The 19,520-nt window shown below is 40.6% G+C and overlaps 1 protein-coding gene across 2 annotated transcripts in view; it reads left to right on the forward strand.

Annotated features, from left to right (window-relative positions):
• NTF3 (neurotrophin 3) overlaps nt 1–18,984 on the forward strand; it is a 49,610-nt gene extending 30,626 nt beyond the window's left edge. For both annotated transcript variants that reach the window (XM_005532684.3, XM_088055396.1), the window contains one exon: nt 15,408–18,984. In XM_005532684.3, the coding sequence (XP_005532741.1) occupies nt 15,408–16,202 (795 nt within the window). In that variant the 3' untranslated portion in view covers nt 16,203–18,984. The remainder of the gene's footprint in view (nt 1–15,407) is intronic.
• The last annotated feature ends 536 nt before the right edge of the window (nt 18,985–19,520 follow it).

Raw genomic sequence — 19,520 nt, forward strand, 5'->3', positions numbered from 1 at the left:
CCAGAGAATATCAACCAGGAAAACAAGAAGATAATTAAGCTTCTGTGTTGCATTACTTCAAAAATTCACTTGAATGAAAGCAGTAGTGCAATAATGAACTGAGTCAGAGAGCACTGTTCAATTAGAGGTTGATTTTAAGGGAGTTTATAAGAATAACACTTAACAAAGAACGACTTGGTTGGGCTTATTGTTATGGAAAAGGGGGGAAAAAGGTTGTGGTGAGTTAAATGGCATTTATAAAATAGAAGGGTCTGATCAAACCAATCCAGATTAGTCCTCCACAGCAGTAAAACCTTAAAATGAGGTCAGGGGATGAAAGGAGAGCTGAGTCTGAACTGTTTCATACAAAAGCAATGTGACATATGGAACATGTTACAACTAAAGCAGGGAACATGAATGTTTTCAGGAAAGAAAATGACAGGGCACTCCATAAGGAAATTTACAACCATGGAAGTTTCAAAAGCAATACAATTCCTATTTATTTGTGTATTTGTTTAAGGGAGGCAACCACTGTTTGTGCTCCGAAGGATAGGCATTATTTATTCTCCTTTACACCTTCCCAACAATGGTGTTTGTGAGGTTTGGTTTGTTCCATTTTCCTTGGGCTGCAATTTTGCTTTCCCAGAGCACAAAAGACAAGAGCTACTAACATTTTAAGGGCTATATTCTTAAGGTTCAATAGTAATGTTTTAAAGATCTTCTTTTGCTGTAGTCTTGTGCTTTCACAAGGAGTCTTATAAGTGAAGACTCTTTAGTACAAAACTGTCCTTGAACAAGTTGTTCCTCAGCCCACCTGCTAGGTATCTCAGATTCTGTCTCCTGAAGGAAAATATTGACTATTAATCCAGAACTTCAATTTCAAATCTTGAACCTGAGACCTTATTGTAGAAGAGAAACTTTCTCTTCAGTTAGAAACAAAATTAGAAAAATTGAGAAATCATTTATTGTCTTTACACTGTGTATAAAACTCTCATTTTCACTGCCAAAAATTGCAGGTTATGAGGAAGGCAATGAAGTTACAATACATTTTTGTGTAGTGATACCTATGTTAAAGGCATTTCTTCTGTTAGAATGTAGACAAACTAATCTCTTTTCTCACAGTAATGCTGGTTTTTTCTTACTCATAGCTGTAGACCAGCACAACCAGCTCCTAAGATGTTTAAAAAGTCTAAGATCAGTATTAATCCTAAATTTAAGGAAAAGGAAAAGAATTAAAGGAATTTAATCTTTAATTTAAAATTAAAAAATTAAAACATTAAAAATTAATAAAATTTAAATTAAATTAAATTTAAATGGAATTAAATTTAGAGGAATTTCCTCCACATAGCTGTAGACAAGCACAACCAGCTTCTAAGCTGTCTAAGCTCAGTATTAATCCCAAATTTAAGGAAAAGGAAAGAATTTGGTGAACTGCTTATCTTAGCTTCAGCTTGGTGATATAGCACAGAGAGGAGGACATGAAAATTTTGTTTTACCAGCAAGTTGTTAAGACATTTGCATATTCCATTTTTCAATATTATTAGAGATCTGCTACAGAAAGATCTTCCAAAAACAGTCACACTTTCTTCATCCAGGTAAATCTGAAGCAGCACCACACAAGTCTGCAGAGTTATTTTAAGTCTATGCAAGCAACTTTTAAGCCAAAGACACAGCACTGTTTCTTAAATTCCTCCAGTTTATTTGGAATCATGCTGATTGTGAGCATTAACACCTGACCCATTCCCTATTGGATTTCCTCATAACAGTTTACCAGTACTGACATTAGCTGAAGAGAAAACCAAGCCAGCTCAGAATTTATGCCAGATTATGACCTCAGTTTTATGCAACTCAGTCTGTAGTCGCCTGCTTTCTGCGTGACCAAAAGCAGAGTTTGGCCTCAAGCTTTAATTTTTAAGAGTTGCACATACACAACTGTCTCCAAGCATAATTCCATTTAATAATTTAAAATGGGAATAAATGTCCTTTTCAATTTCCCCTAATTTCTAGCAGTCTAAAAATACGTGTCTTATCTTTGCTGGATAACTCTAGCGAAGTATTTTGCTTGTAAACCAAACTTCTGCACATGCCCCTGAGTTCTATGGTCCAGACAATTTGAATCCCCCAGGCTTGACCTGCCAAGTTCTCTTCTGCTTTCCACTCACCTATATCTCAATCAAAGCCCTTCTAGAGGTTTGATATCCCAAACCGTGCCCTCACATAAATGCTGACAAGAAAGAGGTCTTCATGACACTGTAAAGGAAGAAATTTCTGAGGCTTGAGGTGCTCTCAGCCCAGAGATGTTGGTTTAGGATGAGATGATGAGAGCGCAGGACAGAAAAGAGGCTTGTGTGTGGTTTTGTCTTTTCCTGGGAGGGCTCAGGAGATATCTTCTGGATCTGTGTAAGCTTCCCATCAGTGCCATCCACAGGAAAAGCTGCTTTCCATTGAAAAAGCCCTTTACTCCTGTGTGTAGCTCAGCAAAGCTCTTTGTGTTCTCACTGTCAAAAAGGCCTGAGAACTTTTTATCCCCTTTACATGCAGTTATCCCAAGATATTGACTGACCTCTCAGCTTTTGTAAAAAGTTCCCCCATATGTTTGCCTCCCCAAAGTTCCTAAGGGTGTGATTGCTTTGTTTTGTTTTTGCAGTGGGCTCCTTTCCATATTTTCTGGTAATAGACCACAAGCAGGTTAGGAAGGTCCTTCCCAGGTCTCAGGGAATATGCTACCCAGTTTTGCAGCATTAGTAATAACCTACCTCATTTGAACACAGGCCTTTACCACACAATTTGCACAGGATGCACTTGCTACTCACCACACATTGTCAGTGCTGGTACCTAATCAGGAATATAAAAGGGAGGGAGGATTGTCCCGTCCCCCCGTCCCTGCCCTTTCCCAGCTTTGCTCCCAGCTTTGCTTGAACATGACTGCTCAAGCTCAGCTTGCTCAGAACAACTCTTCCTGCAGCCAGAGGAGCAGGGACTGCTCACCCAATACTCCCTACTGAGAGGAAGTGGGTGGAGAGGGGATGCTGAGATGACAGGAGTGCAGAGAGCCCAAGCTTCACCCCACTCTACTTCCTCACTCGCCAAAAGAGCTGGCTGGGAGCATGGGAGAGTAAACTGCTCCATGAAAAAAAAAAAAAAAGAGGATGAAGTAATTGACTTTTGCAGCAGAGCAAAGGGAGTGCAAGTGGTGGTGGAGGGAAGATAGGGAGGAACTGTGACTGACTCACAATATATTCAATTCCCCGCTCTTGGGGAGATGCAGCTGTGCATCTCCCCTCGTATAGGCTGTAAAATTACACCATCGTCCAAAGTAAGCATCCCTAATTCTCCTATTTCCTGAAGCACAACAGTGTTTGGCTCCTTTTTAATCAGGGATTTCTACTGTGCAAATTGAAGTCTAGAATCAGCCTTTTCCTATGTGTAGAATTAAAAATCCTTCCCTTGATTGTTTTGTCGGTTCCTGGGGAAAACTACTGAACTGTTACAGCTGATTTACATTGGCTTTATCCTTTTTTAAAGCTCATTCCAAGTTATTCTTAATTCCTCAAGGCACCTGAGGTGTTGTGCATGAGCCAGCCACAGACACCTTTGGCAAATCTTTCCATATCCTTTTTCTTCCCCTCTGCTTCTTCCCAGCTACTCCTGACTTCACTTGAGTAAGGACTGTTTCCCTTTCCTACCACTTCACTAGGAAGAAACAGGGCATAGAATTACTTCTGATTTTGGCCAGCTTTGGTTAAGGCCAGCAGAGTCTGGGGAAGAAGCTGAAGGAAGAGACTAATGCAGTGTGTAGAACTAACCTAGACCAGCCCAGATCTCACGAGAGGAAGGGCTGAAGGTTCACTCTCCCATTTTCTTCCCATGTGAGCTTTGGCCTGCATGACTTAGGAAAAGTCACACAACCTGCCTGGGTTTCACTTTCCAAACTGTAAAACAACAGCAGCCCTCTCTGACCCTCTGCTAGCAGTGGAGTTGAAACTAGATGATCCTTGAGGTCTCTTCCAACCCAAACCATTCCATGACTCTGTGATTCTGTGAATTTTGGGGTGCTTAGATGTGAGTAGGATCCTTTTGGGAAATGTATAAAGTGTGCATCTGAAAAGAGGTGACCAAAAGTCTGCTAAAATATTACTCTTTCCTGGTTCTCATACCCTGAGAATTACTTCTACCCTGCCCTTGTATAATATTTTTCATAACTATGATTTCTTCAGTAAGGAGGGTTTTTCTAAAAAGCCATACAAGTTAGTGACTGTATAAGGGGAGGTAAGGCCAGCTGTGGTGTATCGCACTTGCCTCCTTCACATGCCCAGTTTAAGACTTTGGTTTTCTGTCAAATATCTGGAGATCATATGCTTGGTAAGAGATAGCATGTGTCAAAATACTCCCAGGTCTAAAATTCCCCTTGCAAGGATTTTTGGCAAGGGGGAGCAGGGAATGCATTGTGTATCAACAGCAAAATGGCATCTGGATTGAAAGATAAGAAAAACCGCCATGGTTTCCAAAAACCAAGGCCATTTTCAGATGAGTTTTGGACCTGGCAGAGGTGCAGAGCTTGCATTAGTGCAGTGGGAGAACACAGAAATCGTGCTTTGAGTTTGGAAAGGCTTCTAGAGATCCTAATTTGCAAATTATTTTGGATGGAAATTAGCAGAGCATTCAACCATGAGCTGAATGTGTGAGCAGTCTGCACTTCACTCACAAACTTAAAAATCAGATATTCTGCTAGACTGGGACCAGAACACTCTCACCACCCTTAAGTATTAATCCCCAAATATAGTCAAACTCATGGTGAAGTGTGAACTGAGAGTTGAAACTGGAGCACTTCCACATCTTGAGGAGAATTGCATGCAGGAAATTTTATCCACATGCATATCGATGAACTGGGGTACTCTACGACAAAGTTCCTCTTCAGGCAGATTTTCTACCAGGGAAAAAATGCAGAGGAGCTGAATTTGCCAGAACAGTCCTGACCCTTAGGACAGGCCTATGTGTAAACAATTTGCTGTAAACTAATGCAAATTAGCAGGATGACTTTTTTCTCTAAATGGGCAATGGCTTTTTGAAAGATTCAGATACATTGGGAAAAAACACAAGCCTGTCATGGGCACACATTGTATTTGTGAGCTTTTCTCCATAAGAAGGGCTCAAGAGTTTCACTTTGCACCTAGGAGCAGCTCTAGGAGAGCCCTCATGATTTTACTGAGAGAATTTGTTGGTAGAAGTAATATCTCCTATTAACCAGCTTATTTAACAGGTCAGAACAGACAAGCTCTTTCTGTACAAAGCTCTTTTTAAAGTCTGACACCTTTTGCAAATAAGCAAACTTCTAAACTTTCCTCCCACCAAAACACTTGTGTTTTATCAGAAATACAAAACTCATTTTTCTCTGAGAATGAATTTTAAAACATCATTTTAAGCTGGTTGTGAGTGAGCTACTGCACCTGTGCAAAGGGCATAGAAAAAATATTAATTATACACAGCAATGCTAATTTTTGACCATAGTTCTGATGGAAACAATTCAGTTGCATGCTGTGTGTATATTAAAATAAGGTTCAAACATCAGCTGTATTTAATTACATTGTCATTCCCTGCTTCCTTTACTGTGCAAAAGCTTTGCACAGTATTCCAATTAATGCTGATTTCTCTTAGTTCCTATGGTGGTTTTAAAATATTTGGATCAGGCCTGGGGTCCTTTTCTTAAGAATGCTGCATCAGATACTTTGCACCTGCAAAAAGCCTAACCAGATTTTTTATATCTGGGGGGCTGTGAAGCTTTGAGGAATAGGGAGAGGCAATTCAGAGAGCAGCCTTTGATTCACAGAGTGTCATGGATGTATTTCTGCATGGATTCAGGGAAACCTCGAGTCACAGGCTTTGGAAAAGCTAACACAGGTGCAGCTTCGGGTGAAACAAAGCGGCTCTTCCCTGGCAAGGCTCAGTGTTTGGAACAAACTCCAGAGCAGCAATGTTGGTCCTTCTAAACCATCTTAACACTGGAAGGGGCTGCCCAAGGAGGTTTGGAGCCCCCACCCCTGGCGGTGTCCGAGGAATGACTGGACGTGGCACTCAGTGCTCTAGGCTGGGTGACAAAGTGCTTGTCAGTCACAGGTTGGACTTGATGCTCTTAAAGGTCTTTTCCAGCCTTAATGATTTTGTGATTTAGTGATTCTATACCCTCAGTGCAAACATCTGTGTTCAAGGGTCACAGCAGAGCTCTCAGAAAAACAAATAAATGCCTCTTTTTAAGAAAAATTACAGAAATAGCGTAACTTTAGCATCTATTTTAATTCTACCCAAACAAAAACTCACTTCATTTCTAACTAGCATTCCCTATATTCCCTATATTTCTTTTTCCTTTTAGGTGCGAGCCCTGTCTGTACCCATGAATCAGACTTAGGAATACAAGATTTTTTCATAATCAGACTCTAACACTTTTGAATTTGCAGCCCTTGCTATATTCTGTTTGTTTGCTTGATTTCACCATTTTCCTTACTTCACAAAAGATAGAGGAAATCAGAATATGTTAAAAACTACAGAAGATGTTTTCAGCTTCTGAAACAAAACAAAAAACACAGAAATTCTTTTGCTTTCAATATAAAATCCTGCAAAATAATGATATCCTGAAAGTCAAAGCTGAAAACAGTTTTCCCTTTGAGTTTCCTAGTATCAGAAAAACTAGCAAATAGTGGTTGAAAACTTCTCTTTTTTTCTGCAGTTCTTTTTCTTCCCTAAAAAAATGAGTTGTCCAGTGACAATGTTAATGTAAAAACATGTCAGACCATCCAGCATCACAGGGTCTCCAGCAGGCTGCTCTTTCAAAATAGCCTAACAGGAGAGGGACAAAATTCTGATAATCTGAGAAGTGCTTCCCCCTTTTCCTCCTACTACCAAGTTAAAAAAATCCACTTCTGGCATTTTTAAATGGAGCAATCAGGACAATCTGTTACAAGGACAGGCTTGAAGAGCCAGAATTGTGGGGAGGTGAAAGAAGTGAGTTTCATCTGGAAGGCTGCTCTCAACTTTAATTATGGACAATTTAAGCCCTCAAAGCATCTCTGACAAAAATAAGAGGAACTGCATCTACTGCCTGACTTTAATACAATACAATTAATAAGCCCTGGTTGAGCCAAAGTAGGTCCAGGTTGGCTTGAAAGGTTAATGGATCTTCAAACTGTTTCAAGAAAAGACTTACATGGAGTTTCAGTGCTGCAAGGAAACATGAAACCCAGCCCTCTTTGGTGTGGCTTTGGGTTTGTTACAAACATCTTGGAGAGCTTGAAAACTGCTTTTGATGATCAGCCTAACTTCCCTTTCCTCAGCTTAATCCCAGTTTTCCTGATTGCACTCCTTTGCCCCACCCCAAAGTGAATGTTCCCTTTCCCCAGTGCTTACACTGTCCAGATCTTTGTCCTGGGTTTTCTGTCATGTGCTTTTTGCCAGCTCAAGGCAAATGCTTGCACCTTCAAGGCAATTTCCACAAAGTTCAGTTTTACAACCCTTTCAGTCATTTTTGCTTCTTTTTCCTGATTTTCCTTTTGTATGACAATACCTTCCAACTTTCTAGCAGCTTTCCCAATTTTGCTGCTGTGCTACAAGAAGCAGCGATTCCCTTCCAGCTCTGCAGTGAAATGCCCTAGTATTAGCATATATTAAATACTGTGCATTTCCAAACTTTTAGATCATTCCTGGGTCTGATCAGGTATTGCTCCTTTCTAAATTTCTTTTCCCCTCAATACCAATATTTCTCCAGCATATGAGATTTTAATTTCTACTGCAGCTTTCATTTTGTAATTTTCTGCCAATGTTTTTTTTTCTTCATCTCCCCAGTAGAGATTGTATTTCTCTTCACTCACTGCTGTTTGCATTCTCTCCAAATTCAGCTGCAAATTTAGGTTGCTGCTTAGCTCTACTGCTATTAACAAACAGTAACAAAAAGATTAACTAACACACAGTGTATCAGCTTAAATTATCCACTACCATGTTTTACTTCTGGAGCTTGCTATTCTTCTGTTTGCAAATTACTTCTGAGGAAAAAAATATGCAAGTGCAAAACTCTGAGCAAATCTGCTTTTTGTAAAATTAGTAGAAGCCCAGTCAAGTCAAGCTATTTATTCAGCTATGGACATGGCCTTTAGATTTCTTTTTACTTTGGGCACTTTTCAGAGTTACACAGTGAATAATATGAAGAAATACTTCAGCTTTTGTTGAAATTATTTACCCCACTACAGCCATATCTCTAGGATGCTATTGTTTTTATTTCCTTGTAATTGATGTTTTTCATTGATAGATAAAATTTTCAAACAGAATTACAGGTGGAGTTCCCTGATCCAGCCAGTGCAACATGAAAACCCCAACCTGTCTGACCTTGCAAATATCAGCTGACTTCTGTGTATTCCAGCTTCTGCTCTTCTAAAAAGGGACAAATGGCAGTACTCCTACTTTGACAGTAATAACCAAGAGAAATAACTTATGGATTGCTCCAATATTGGTGATGTGAGAATGACAAAATGGCCTGGGCTGAAAGAGACCTTAAAGGTCGCTTTGTCCCACCCCCTGCAGGGTGTCCCTTGGGCAGGGACACCTTCCACTAGCCCAGGTTGCTCAGAGCCCCATCCAACCTGGCCAGGAACACTACCAAGGATGGGGCAGCCACAGCTGCTCTGGGCAACCTGTGCCAGGGCTTCACCATCCTCACAGGGAAGAATTTCTTCCTCATCTCCAATCTAACCCTGCTCTCTGTCATTGTGAAGCCATTTTCCCTTGTCCTGTCACTCCAGGCCCCTGTCAAGAGTCTCTCTCCATCTTTCCTGTGGGTTCCCTTCAGGCACTACAAGGCCACAAAGAGGTCATCCCAAAACGTTTTGTTTTCCAGGCTGAACAATCCCAATTCTCCCAGCCTTTACTCTCTCAGTAGGGAAAATGAGCCAGCTCTTTGAGGGAGAACCCAAAGGATGTCAGGGTAAATACCCAGAGTAATGAAACACCACAATCATTCCACAGAGTTCCTTCCTTTGCAGATACAGAAAGTAAAAAATAGACATTTTGATTTGACAAAACTCTTCTAACACACCAGGGAAATTGGGATCCTAGTCTTCAAACCCCTTGTTCTGACTCCTCAATACACAGATTAATCAGTCAGCTGCTTAATGCAAAATGATACCATGGCAGTCAGGGCATTGACAGGTGTAAACATGTAAATATGTCACAGAAGTGTCAGTGAGGGATGGAATTGGAATGGAAAAGAACCTCGTTGTGACTGAGAAAGGGCTGCCTACTTCTATAGCTGATTACAGACCTGGGGACATAGCTGGGACAGCTGATTACTAATTACATTACTAATAGTCCAGTCCCCCAGGGAGATTGTGAGAGGATGCTGGGTAGTGCCAGATATCCCCAGGGAGCTCTCAAGTACCCTGGTGTTGGTGGCAGGGAAGGGAGGTGCAGGGCCAAAACCTGACCAGAATTAACTGTGCACAAGAAGTGAGAAGCAGCAGCTGTTCCAAAGAGTGAGGTAAGCAGGAACTGCTCCTGACCTTTCCCTTGGAATCAGGCTGTTGTAGTTTAGGGCATAAGCGGTGCGGAAGAACTCGGGATGTAACGGAAAGCTAGCAACCCACCCCTCTCTCTAGGATAGTAAGTCCTCTTGCAATTAGCCAATAGCACCTAAGTGTGATGTAAGCAGATGGGAGTAACACAGTGACCCCAGGCTATAAAATGTAAAATTCCCCTGTAATAAAGGCCATATTCGCCATCCATCACATTGGTGTTGTGGGATGTGGACCGCACGGCTGAGGATAGCCGCCCATGCTGACTCTAGCCAGGGTGCCCGCCTTGCTTGAAACCCAACATCAGGCAGGTATATGTACAGCAGGCTCCTCTTGATCTCCAAAAAACACAGATATATCTGTGGAAGGATCAAATGTAGGCACACACATGCCATTGCAATCACCTGCATGACTCCACACAGCTCATCTGACCATTCAGAGCACAGACTGCTTCTTGCAGAGGTGTTATCACCAAACTGCCTCCTCAAAACTGGTGTTATCACAAAACTGGTTGGAAAAGCTTTCCTCACTAACCAGTAGGGTCATGGTCACCCCCACAGCGTTGTGGGTTTGTTCAAAGTGCAGAGGAGTTTTACACACTCGGGTAAGCAGCTGTCCTGTTGTGCTTTGCTCAACTTGTCATTTGAAGAGGAAATGTCATTGACCCTGTGGGCTGGACTCCATTTCCATAAGAAATTAGGTATATACCATTCTCTGTAGGCTACTGAGGCTAAATGTTCAGATGTGTCTTCTCTTTCATAAATGCCTTTGAGTAAACTAATTAATACACCTCTCAGCTGCTGCAAAGATGAAGAAACTTTGGTGGGCTGTCCCCCAGATGTGTAGCTGCTCTCCTCTGCCAGCATGCCAAGGGAATGGATTAGTTTCAAATCCCCTCACCCAATGGTCCAAGTTTGGTTGGCCCTCAGCATGGGAGGGTTAACACTTTGGGCTGCCATCACTTGATTTTGGCTCTGAATTCTTCAGCTTGTTAGAGGACCTGGTTCTTGTGAAAGCTTTAGCTTCAACATGTGTGTGTTGAAGTTTCCGTATCCTGAGAAGTGGAAGCGCTCACGAGGGTGTCTGCAAGGACATTCAGCACTCTGCAGTAATCTACCTTCATAAACCCTCATTGTATAAACAGTTGATAACTACTCTGAAACACAGTGCAAATTTTCAGACACAGTTGTTTCACACTCACGCCTTTCTGAATGTTCAGAATGCTTTTCTTATTCTGTACCTTTCCCATGTCCCCCAAAGCACAGAGGAGTAGGGCTGCATTTCTTCCCACCGTAGTTATTAGGAAAAGTGAATCAATGGGGCAATCCATAACTTGGGAGGTTGCGAAAGCAGTGCTCAGCAAACAATGACAATAATTACACTTTCCTCCTTGGTGAAAGCCTGGAAAAGCTGTCAGCCACCACAAAGGATCATTAGTAGCTGGGTCTGAAGAACAGAAACTGCTCCTAAATTTTTTAGAAAGTACCAAACACTTCAAGCTGATTAACATAAATCATGTGGAGTATTACAATGCTGATTGTAAAACTCACCAGTCACTTTTCTTTCTATTCCAGTTCCTCTTAGCAATGACTTCCAAGTAAATACTTAGGCAGCCTCTCACAGTATTAGGATTTCATGCTTTCTGCAGAACATTTTAAATTACGTTTTGCTCTTTCCTTGTATGGAATGTTCAGAAGCTGACCAGAATAAAGCTATGCACATATTTTTTTAAATTACCACAAACAAAACTAAACTAAATTTTTCACTACTACATAAAGTGGTGAGTCTGAAAAGAGCAGAAGATGGTTTTCCAGAGTTTATTTGCGATTGAATTTATCAATGGAAGGAAGAGATAAGCTTATTTACTTCTCTTAAATTTAGACCTTCCCTGAGCCACCTAGCTAAGACAGAATTAATACCCCACTAACACAAACCATTAAAATATAGTAAAGATAAGCCACAGCTGGGAGACCAACTAGATTTGCAATGCATGAGCTTTTCTTTTCTGTGCTGTTTGCTTTTCTCCTCTGAGTCACAAATGTCAGCATTTTCAAAGTCAAACTTGCTTAGTGCAAACCAGCCACAAACACAACCAAAATTAACTTTTGTCAGGAATTCACACGTGTAAAATTCCAAGAAGCACCATAAAGGACAACAAAAATATCTCACTAACATCAGCTAGCCATGAAAAACTTAGCTTGAGCAAAATCTTTCCACCTGAAATGAACAATCCGAATTAAGAAAAAAAAAAAGAACAAAGAAGAGGAAAAGTCATGTGAAGGATTGAACTCTTGTGAAATTTTTATACCATTCTCCAAAATGCCAAAGAAAGAGCTGAGTGTGCTGAAGTAGCTTCTGCTGAGGTCCACAGAATCTTGTGCCTCTCTGGAATATGGAATTTGAGTCAATATTCTCTCAGACACCACATGTATGCTGAAACCTTGCCTCCAATCTAAGTCCCCTCTATAGATAATTTACTCACTGGGCTGTATTGAGTAAGCACTTGTTCCACTTTGTGAATTGCATTGTGGAACTTCTGAGGCATGGCCAGAAACACCAGAATTATTTGCTTTGAAAACATGAAAAGATAAACATTTTAATGTTTTACATTTTCCTCTCCTTTTTATGGCTTTAACAACACACATGCCAAATAATTTTCAAATTACCTTCATTTCAGACAGGAACACGGTTTCATTTTGGGCAAAGAGCGATTCATCAAATGCAGTACTCCTCAAACCTGAAAACAAATATACTTTTAATGTATCTTATAACCAGATTACAGCCAAGGCCATAAACCAGCTGCAGCTTTCCAATAACACCCATTTTTCCTATCTAGAATAGTGCTTTAGACATACTCTTATGGTGGTGGACTTTATGGACAGCATGACAATTTTTAGTCATGGACTGGAATTTCTGAACATCCCTCATGAATCTCCCTGAAAACTGTAATCTCACCAAGCTTTGTGTTTTCTGTCAAAGTTTTGCGCCCAGAAAAATATAAAAATTTGTTCTGAAATGTTTTTACTTTTGCAGCAAATAATTTGTGAAGGATAAATCAAACTACAGGTTGAATTTCAAAGTTAACATCTTTCCCACCAAATCCATAAGACATTTCACATGAAGTTCAGGGAAATATTTTTCACCATTTTTCACATTAACAGGGTTCTTCCACGGAGAAGAAAAATAACTCATTTTAACTTCTCCAACTCTCAGGTCCCCAGCCTTTCCTTTATGTGTGCAGTGTGACATTAAAGAGAGCCTGAAGGAACTCCAGCCTTACTTTTCCCACCTCATCACCTGCTCCAACTTGTGTATTTTGCTAGTGCCACTTAGTTTTGAGACTGAGCAGAGCAGTGATTGCATGCAGCTGCATGTTGGCATGAATAATGCTTCTGGCTTTTGGGCTGAGCCTTGCCAGAGCTTTGCTCACCATCCTGTGGGCTCATGTGTTGCCCCGCATGTAGATTCCGGGTGCTGCGAGAAATCTGCTCAATGACATCTGTTTAATAATATTTTCACTGATTTTAACAGCAAATCCTATGCTGAGGGAAGGCAAAATCACACTGCAATTTTTTATCCAGAAAGCTCTGGGCTCTGAGGTCCATCTACATTAAGTTAATATTTATTCAGGTATGACAATAATCATATGGTAACTGAACATCTTCGATTTCCCACCCCCCTCCCCAAAAAAAAAGCAAAACATTGCTGCAAGCAACAGTCTAGATTTAGGTTAACTCACACTGTGACAAACTGAGGATGGAGAAAACACATTTCTTGTCCATAAAAGGACACCTCACATCCACAGAGGGTAGCTCTGATTTTGCTGCAGTTCCAAACTGTGAAGTGGGGACTCAATCTTGCAAAATGGGGCTTTGTTTAGAGTGGATAGAAGGTTGAACAGTAAAAGATTTTTTAAGTGGAAAATTTTCTGTTCAGGAGGGAGGAGATCCTTGCCGTCATCTCAGCACTGGTGAGGCACATTTGGAGTGCTGTGTCCAGTTCTGGGCTTCTTAGTACAGGAGAGAATTCATGAAAATTATTAAGGATTAGGAAAACTGTACCAGGAGAAGAGGCTGAGAGAGCTGGGACTGTTCATGCAGCAGAAGAGAAGTCTCAGAGGAATCCCCCTTATTTAAGTGTAAAAGCGATTAATAAAGGTGCAGGGAGGGAGGAAGGGAGGGAAAGGATTAATAAAGATGGAGCCAGGCTCTAGTCAGGTGTGTCCATGAAGGACAAGAGGCAATGAGAAAAAATTGAGATATTAGAAACACTGCTGATACATGAAATGTGATTTTTTTTAAGGGTGGTGAAACACTGGAAGGGGTTGTCTAGAGGGTTGTGGAATCTCCATCCATGGAGATACTACAAACCCAAGTAGGCACAGCTCTCTGCAAGCTGACCTGGCTGATACTCCTGTGAACAGTGAGATTGGCCTAGATGATGTCCTGAGGATCCTTCCAGCTCCATCTGTCCCACTATCTGTGACTCAGCCTTCATCCCAGAGTGCCAGAGGTCTCTGACACGTGGTGGATGTGTTTGCAGAGCAGGAAAATCAAATTCAAGGCTTTCCTGAGTCACTCAAAGCAGTACTACAGTCAGGGTTTATCACTATGACTATGAGGGCACTCTGAGTTTTGTATTTTCTCTTTCAATACACTACTTGTACAGCAAATTTATAACCAGGGGTGCTCTGTAGTAAATGATTCACATCCATGACTTAGGATTTTACACTGAAAATTTATTTAATTTAAATATAACTGCAAATACCAAATGTGCAGGTGTTCAAATATACAAGGAGAAAAACCACCTCTCTGGACAGTTGCTCCTGGCTCTCAGCTACACAAACAAGATGACAGAAAGGCTTAAAAAGCAGTGACAAATGAGTTTCTAGAATATGGGCAGAAGGTAGAATTAGGAGACCACCAGAAGCCATATAGAGCAGTGAAAGTAGAAAGAAGCAGCACGCTTTTAGGAATAGTTCCCAAAACAGTGAATCCTTGAACAAGGTTTTTCCATTTTAGGAGCTGGTGGGGAGAGAGATGTCCTCAATTTGTCCTTGAATATTTTTAATTGATATCAGTTTTGTTTCACCTTATATAAATGTAATGAAGAAACTTCTTTTAAAACCATTAAAAAAGCCAGTCCCCAGTCCTGAAAACAACCCCTGCAAAATGGTTTGTGGGTCCATCTGAATTCCCCATTTATATTATAGAGATCTAATCACCACTCTCTGACTTTACCACATCATTTTCCTTCAAGAAACCTTTCCCTTACCAGGAGGAGAAAGAGAACAAAAGCGCTATTGAAACACAGGATTTATTTCCTTCTTATGGTAACATTAAACAGAAGCCACTTGATAAATATGAATTTGATGGGCCTGAGAGATCTCAGCACACAAAACCTGACAACAGTCAGCAAAGTCAGAACTTTTTTATTTTACACAGTGAGACAATTTTCTACTCTGCATGTTCCTGCAATTTTGACACTAAACTTCTCTGTGGAATAAATTCTGTGGAAGTAACTTGGCCTCTCCCTGCTGCCAAGCCCTAGCCATACTATCCCAAGAACCACCTACCTCTGCAGAGAAAGGCTTAACTGATATATATGCCACTATGCATGGAAAGGGGAAGAGGAAGGCCTAAAATATAGATGAAACATTGAAAAAAATAAAATAAAATTGAGAAAATAGTTGCACTCATTATAAAGTATAACAAATAGCATCTTCAAAGAAAAAAACAGCCTGTGTTTCTATATCTCTATATATGTATCTTTAAAGACATAGATGTTACTAAAAAACTTTTCCGATTTTCATGTTTACAGCCTCTAGCAAACCTCCCTCTTGAACTGTTTAAACTTTGACTCTCTGTTTCTTTGCAGATCTTACAGGTGAACAAGGTGATGTCCATCTTGTTTTATGTGATATTTCTCGCTTACCTTCGTGGCATCCAGTCTTCCAACATGGATCAAAGGAGTTTGCCAGAAGATTCGATAAATTCTCTTATTATTAAACTCATTCAGGCAGACATTTTAAAAAACAAGCTTTCTAAGCAGATGGTAGACATTAAGGAAAACTATCAAAACACAGTGCAGAAAATAGACACTCAGCAAGAGATGGATGGAGAGGAAAATGTGAAATCAGACTTCCAGCCAGTTATCTCAGTGGATACAGACCTCTTGAGGCAGCAGAGACGCTACAACTCGCCCCGAGTCCTCCTTAGTGACAACACGCCTCTGGAGCCACCGCCACTGTACCTGACGGAGGATTACATCGGGAATTCCGTGGTGGTGAACAGAACCTCCCGGCGGAAGAGGTACGCAGAGCACAGGGGCCACCGGGGAGAATACTCGGTTTGTGACAGTGAAAGTTTATGGGTCACGGACAAATCCTCCGCCATCGACATTAGGGGACACCAGGTGACTGTTCTGGGAGAAATTAAAACAGGAAACTCTCCGGTTAAGCAGTACTTTTACGAAACGAGGTGTAAAGAGGCCAAGCCTGTAAAAAACGGCTGCCGCGGCATTGATGACAAGCACTGGAACTCCCAATGCAAGACATCCCAAACTTATGTCAGAGCACTGACTTCAGAAAACAACAAACTGGTGGGCTGGAGGTGGATAAGGATAGACACCTCCTGCGTGTGCGCCTTGTCCAGGAAAATAGGAAGAACATAGATCTGCATCTCCTTGCTATATAAATTATTACTTTAAATTATATGATATGCATGTAGCATATAAATGTTTATATTGTTTTATATATATTATAAGTTGACCTTATTTATTAAACTTCAGCAAATCTACAGTATATAAGCTTTCTCTGTCAATAAACAAGAGCAAAGGGTGTGTGCCTCTGCCGTGGCCAACTCTGGGGTTTTTTAGACTACATTTGTGACACTGCTTGTTGGCAGCATACCGTAACCTTCCTGTAAAATCTGTAAAATCAGTATTTTTCATTCAGTATTGTCAAACCAGCGACTGTCATTTAGTAAACTTGTTAAAAATCAGACCAATGCCAAGAGTTGTGTACATATTTATATTCCTTGTTCTATACGTCCATATTTAATTGCATCTGCAGCATTGACTCCTCACCACCAAAACCAAAAAATGACCAAAATACGTGTTGTAGGCTGCAGATGATGTCAAATTTACAGGCATCAGGTAGCCCTAAAAAAAGTCTCTGTGTATTATGCCAGTTTTGCCAGTGAAATGACCATTTTCCCTCTGTTAGCATTTCAGAATGGCTGCTAGTAATCCAGGAACATCCATTTGTGTTTTGGAAGCACATTTGTTTTGCAACTGTTTCTAATGCTGCCAGTGCTTCATTGAAAAAATATGAAAGAAATCTGAAATATTTGTAGCCAAAACTTGCTGAAGCCAAGAACTGATCTAAATGGATTGTTAATATAATACATAAAAGATGGTTTGTTGTGATCAGCCTCTTCCTCCTCACACGAATCAGTTATCTTCTGCTTGCATTGTTGGATCATTCTTCTCTTAGTTTTTAAATTAGAAGCAAAGCTGGTGGTGTCCTTACCTTAAAAGAGACTTTGGCTTGCAAATTGTAGTAAAGAAAGATGTGATATCCTGGCATGGATATCAAAGCCACAAGCCTGTACAAAGGTTTCCTTCTCCTCAGCAATCCATCCTCCATCTTTCACAAGGGGAAAATGTGTTGAAGTGCTTGACAAACCTGGTACCTTTCACAGGAACATGAAATGGATGGTGACTAATATCCATGAAGTCTGTAGTTGTACTGAAATTCCCCAATTAAACATATGAGTTGTTGCTTAGGACAGACAAATGTGCTAGCGTGTATTTACCTCAGATTCTTCTTTGGATTGTCACGTAGCTCCACTGGGGACACAAATAATGACACTACTTGAAGAGATGTCCCATTACACATTAGCTGTGCAATGCCCTGGATGGGATCCCACTCCCAGGAAGCAAATGAAAGTTCATGGCTGGGAACAGAATTCAGATTGGGCTGCATGTTATCTGCGTTCAGATAGATCCAACCCACAGCCAGCGCTGTGGGTCAGGGCTTTATTCAGAAAGTTTTACCCTCTTTTTTTTTTTTTTTTTTTTTCCTGAGGGTTTTACAGCTACAGCTTTTGCTGCCATAGCATGTTCAGCATCACAAATGGAAATGAGATCAGAGCCCTCAGACATGAGGTTGCAGGATGCCTTTGCTCATAAAGCTTTCATTCCTGGAAAACCAGCTTCAAACATGCACCAGGCCATGAAATGCAGCATACTGTGCAGTCTCCCCTAAACCCTTACAGAAAGTGCTACACACCATAAAGCCACCAGGGAGCTGGACAGGTTGCCTTGAGGCCAAGCAGTGGAGCAGTCCTGTCTTGGAAAGCCAGGCTGGAGCACATGTGTATTTTCTTCAGGGGAGGCCAGAAGCAAAGCTTTTGAGACCCATCTCAATTTTCAACATGAGCCCAGGGTATTTGCCTCACAGGAAGTATCATCACCTTGCAGCACTAAATCCTAACTTTGCTTCAAGCAGTAACAACTTCAGAGGTTCAATACCAAGGCAGTCATCAAAATGAGAGGATGTAATATAACAGGGAACTCAGTATCTGATAGATCTGATTAGAATACTTCTCATTTCTTAGCAAAAAATTTAAAAATAAAAGAAAACTCACGTCACAGAGATTTTGCTACTTTTCCTAGTAGGAAAGTTTAAGTTTGAACTAAATTTTTTGGCTTGGGGGAATAAGCATATTTTTCAGAGTTCTGCCCCACCAGAATTTTTGTAAATTAAAAGCTTTATTTTATGCCCTGAGTTCCCAAATAAAGATTGTTTGCAGACGCTGGGAGCAACTGAGAGCCGATATAGTTATGGACCATAAACTTCAGAGATCTCTTTGTTTCACTGTGCCACATAGGCCTATCTCCATGTGAGAAGAGGAGGTAAGGAGACCAATTTAGCTTAGTGGAATCCCATTAATCAGAAACTACCTTGTTCCTGCAGTGTGAATGTCACTTTTCTTTACATCACTGTAAATCCAGAGAAAATCTGATGAAGACAGGGAAGAAAATGTAGCTTTATAGCAACGTAAACAACATCGGAGTTGATTCTAATGCCTTTATTTCTGCTCACTGAAAATCAAGGTTCATTCTTTAAAGGTTCAAAGAAAGCCATTTGTCATTTCCCACGTAAATCCAGAAACAGGAACTGGTCTTTGACTCTTGACTTTAACAAGTATTTTACAAGCAGCCAGCAAAAGTGTCTTGGAGTAAATATGCCTGTCATCCGAAACACATGAGATGAGAACAGAGTGTGGTGTGTACGGTTATTAGACCGGCTGCCTCTTTCCCACCCCAGGAAAACAATGAGCGGAAGTGTTACCCCCTGGATCTGATCCAGCTTCCACTAAAGTCAATGGGAAAAAAAATCATCTCACCTTCTCCGGTGGAAGCTGGATCAGGCCCCAAGTGAAGAAAAACCTGCAGATCTCAACCAGAGAGCAATGCAATCCCACACATCAGTAATGTGTTCCTGTAAATCCTGTGTACACAAAAGATGCTGTATAATTTTGTAATGAGTTTGTAAACAAAGCCTGTAATAAATTTGTTAAGGTCTAATTCTCTTTTCACTGTAGCCAGGGATGGTTTCATTGTTGACTTTGGTCATGGCACAATGAATTCAAAATTCCTATCCAACTCTTTTTTTGTTTGTGTTAAATAATTAAACAAAATATTCAGCTCTCAACACCAGTTCAATTTAAGCATTCTAAAAATCACTTCCATTAGGCAGCTCAGATGCTCTGTCAATATTGTTTTGCCAATAGATCATTACAAACACACATTTGATTTAGATTTTCTCCCAAATGACCAAATGCTATTCTGAAATTGCCTGTCTGTGTCAAAGTGTATTTTCTCCTCTTTTTCCTCCTAGTTTTTTTTCCAGTCCATTTAGTAACAGCAAAAAATGCTCCACTGAGGTTTTGGAAAACCATCTGCATTTATTTTATCACCTTT

Source organism: Pseudopodoces humilis, chromosome 5 (genome assembly GCF_049639895.1).
Source record: "Pseudopodoces humilis isolate 2021_Gansu_Grassland_sample_001 chromosome 5, ASM4963989v1, whole genome shotgun sequence".
In the NCBI taxonomy this organism is placed as follows: Eukaryota; Metazoa; Chordata; class Aves; order Passeriformes; family Paridae; genus Pseudopodoces; species Pseudopodoces humilis.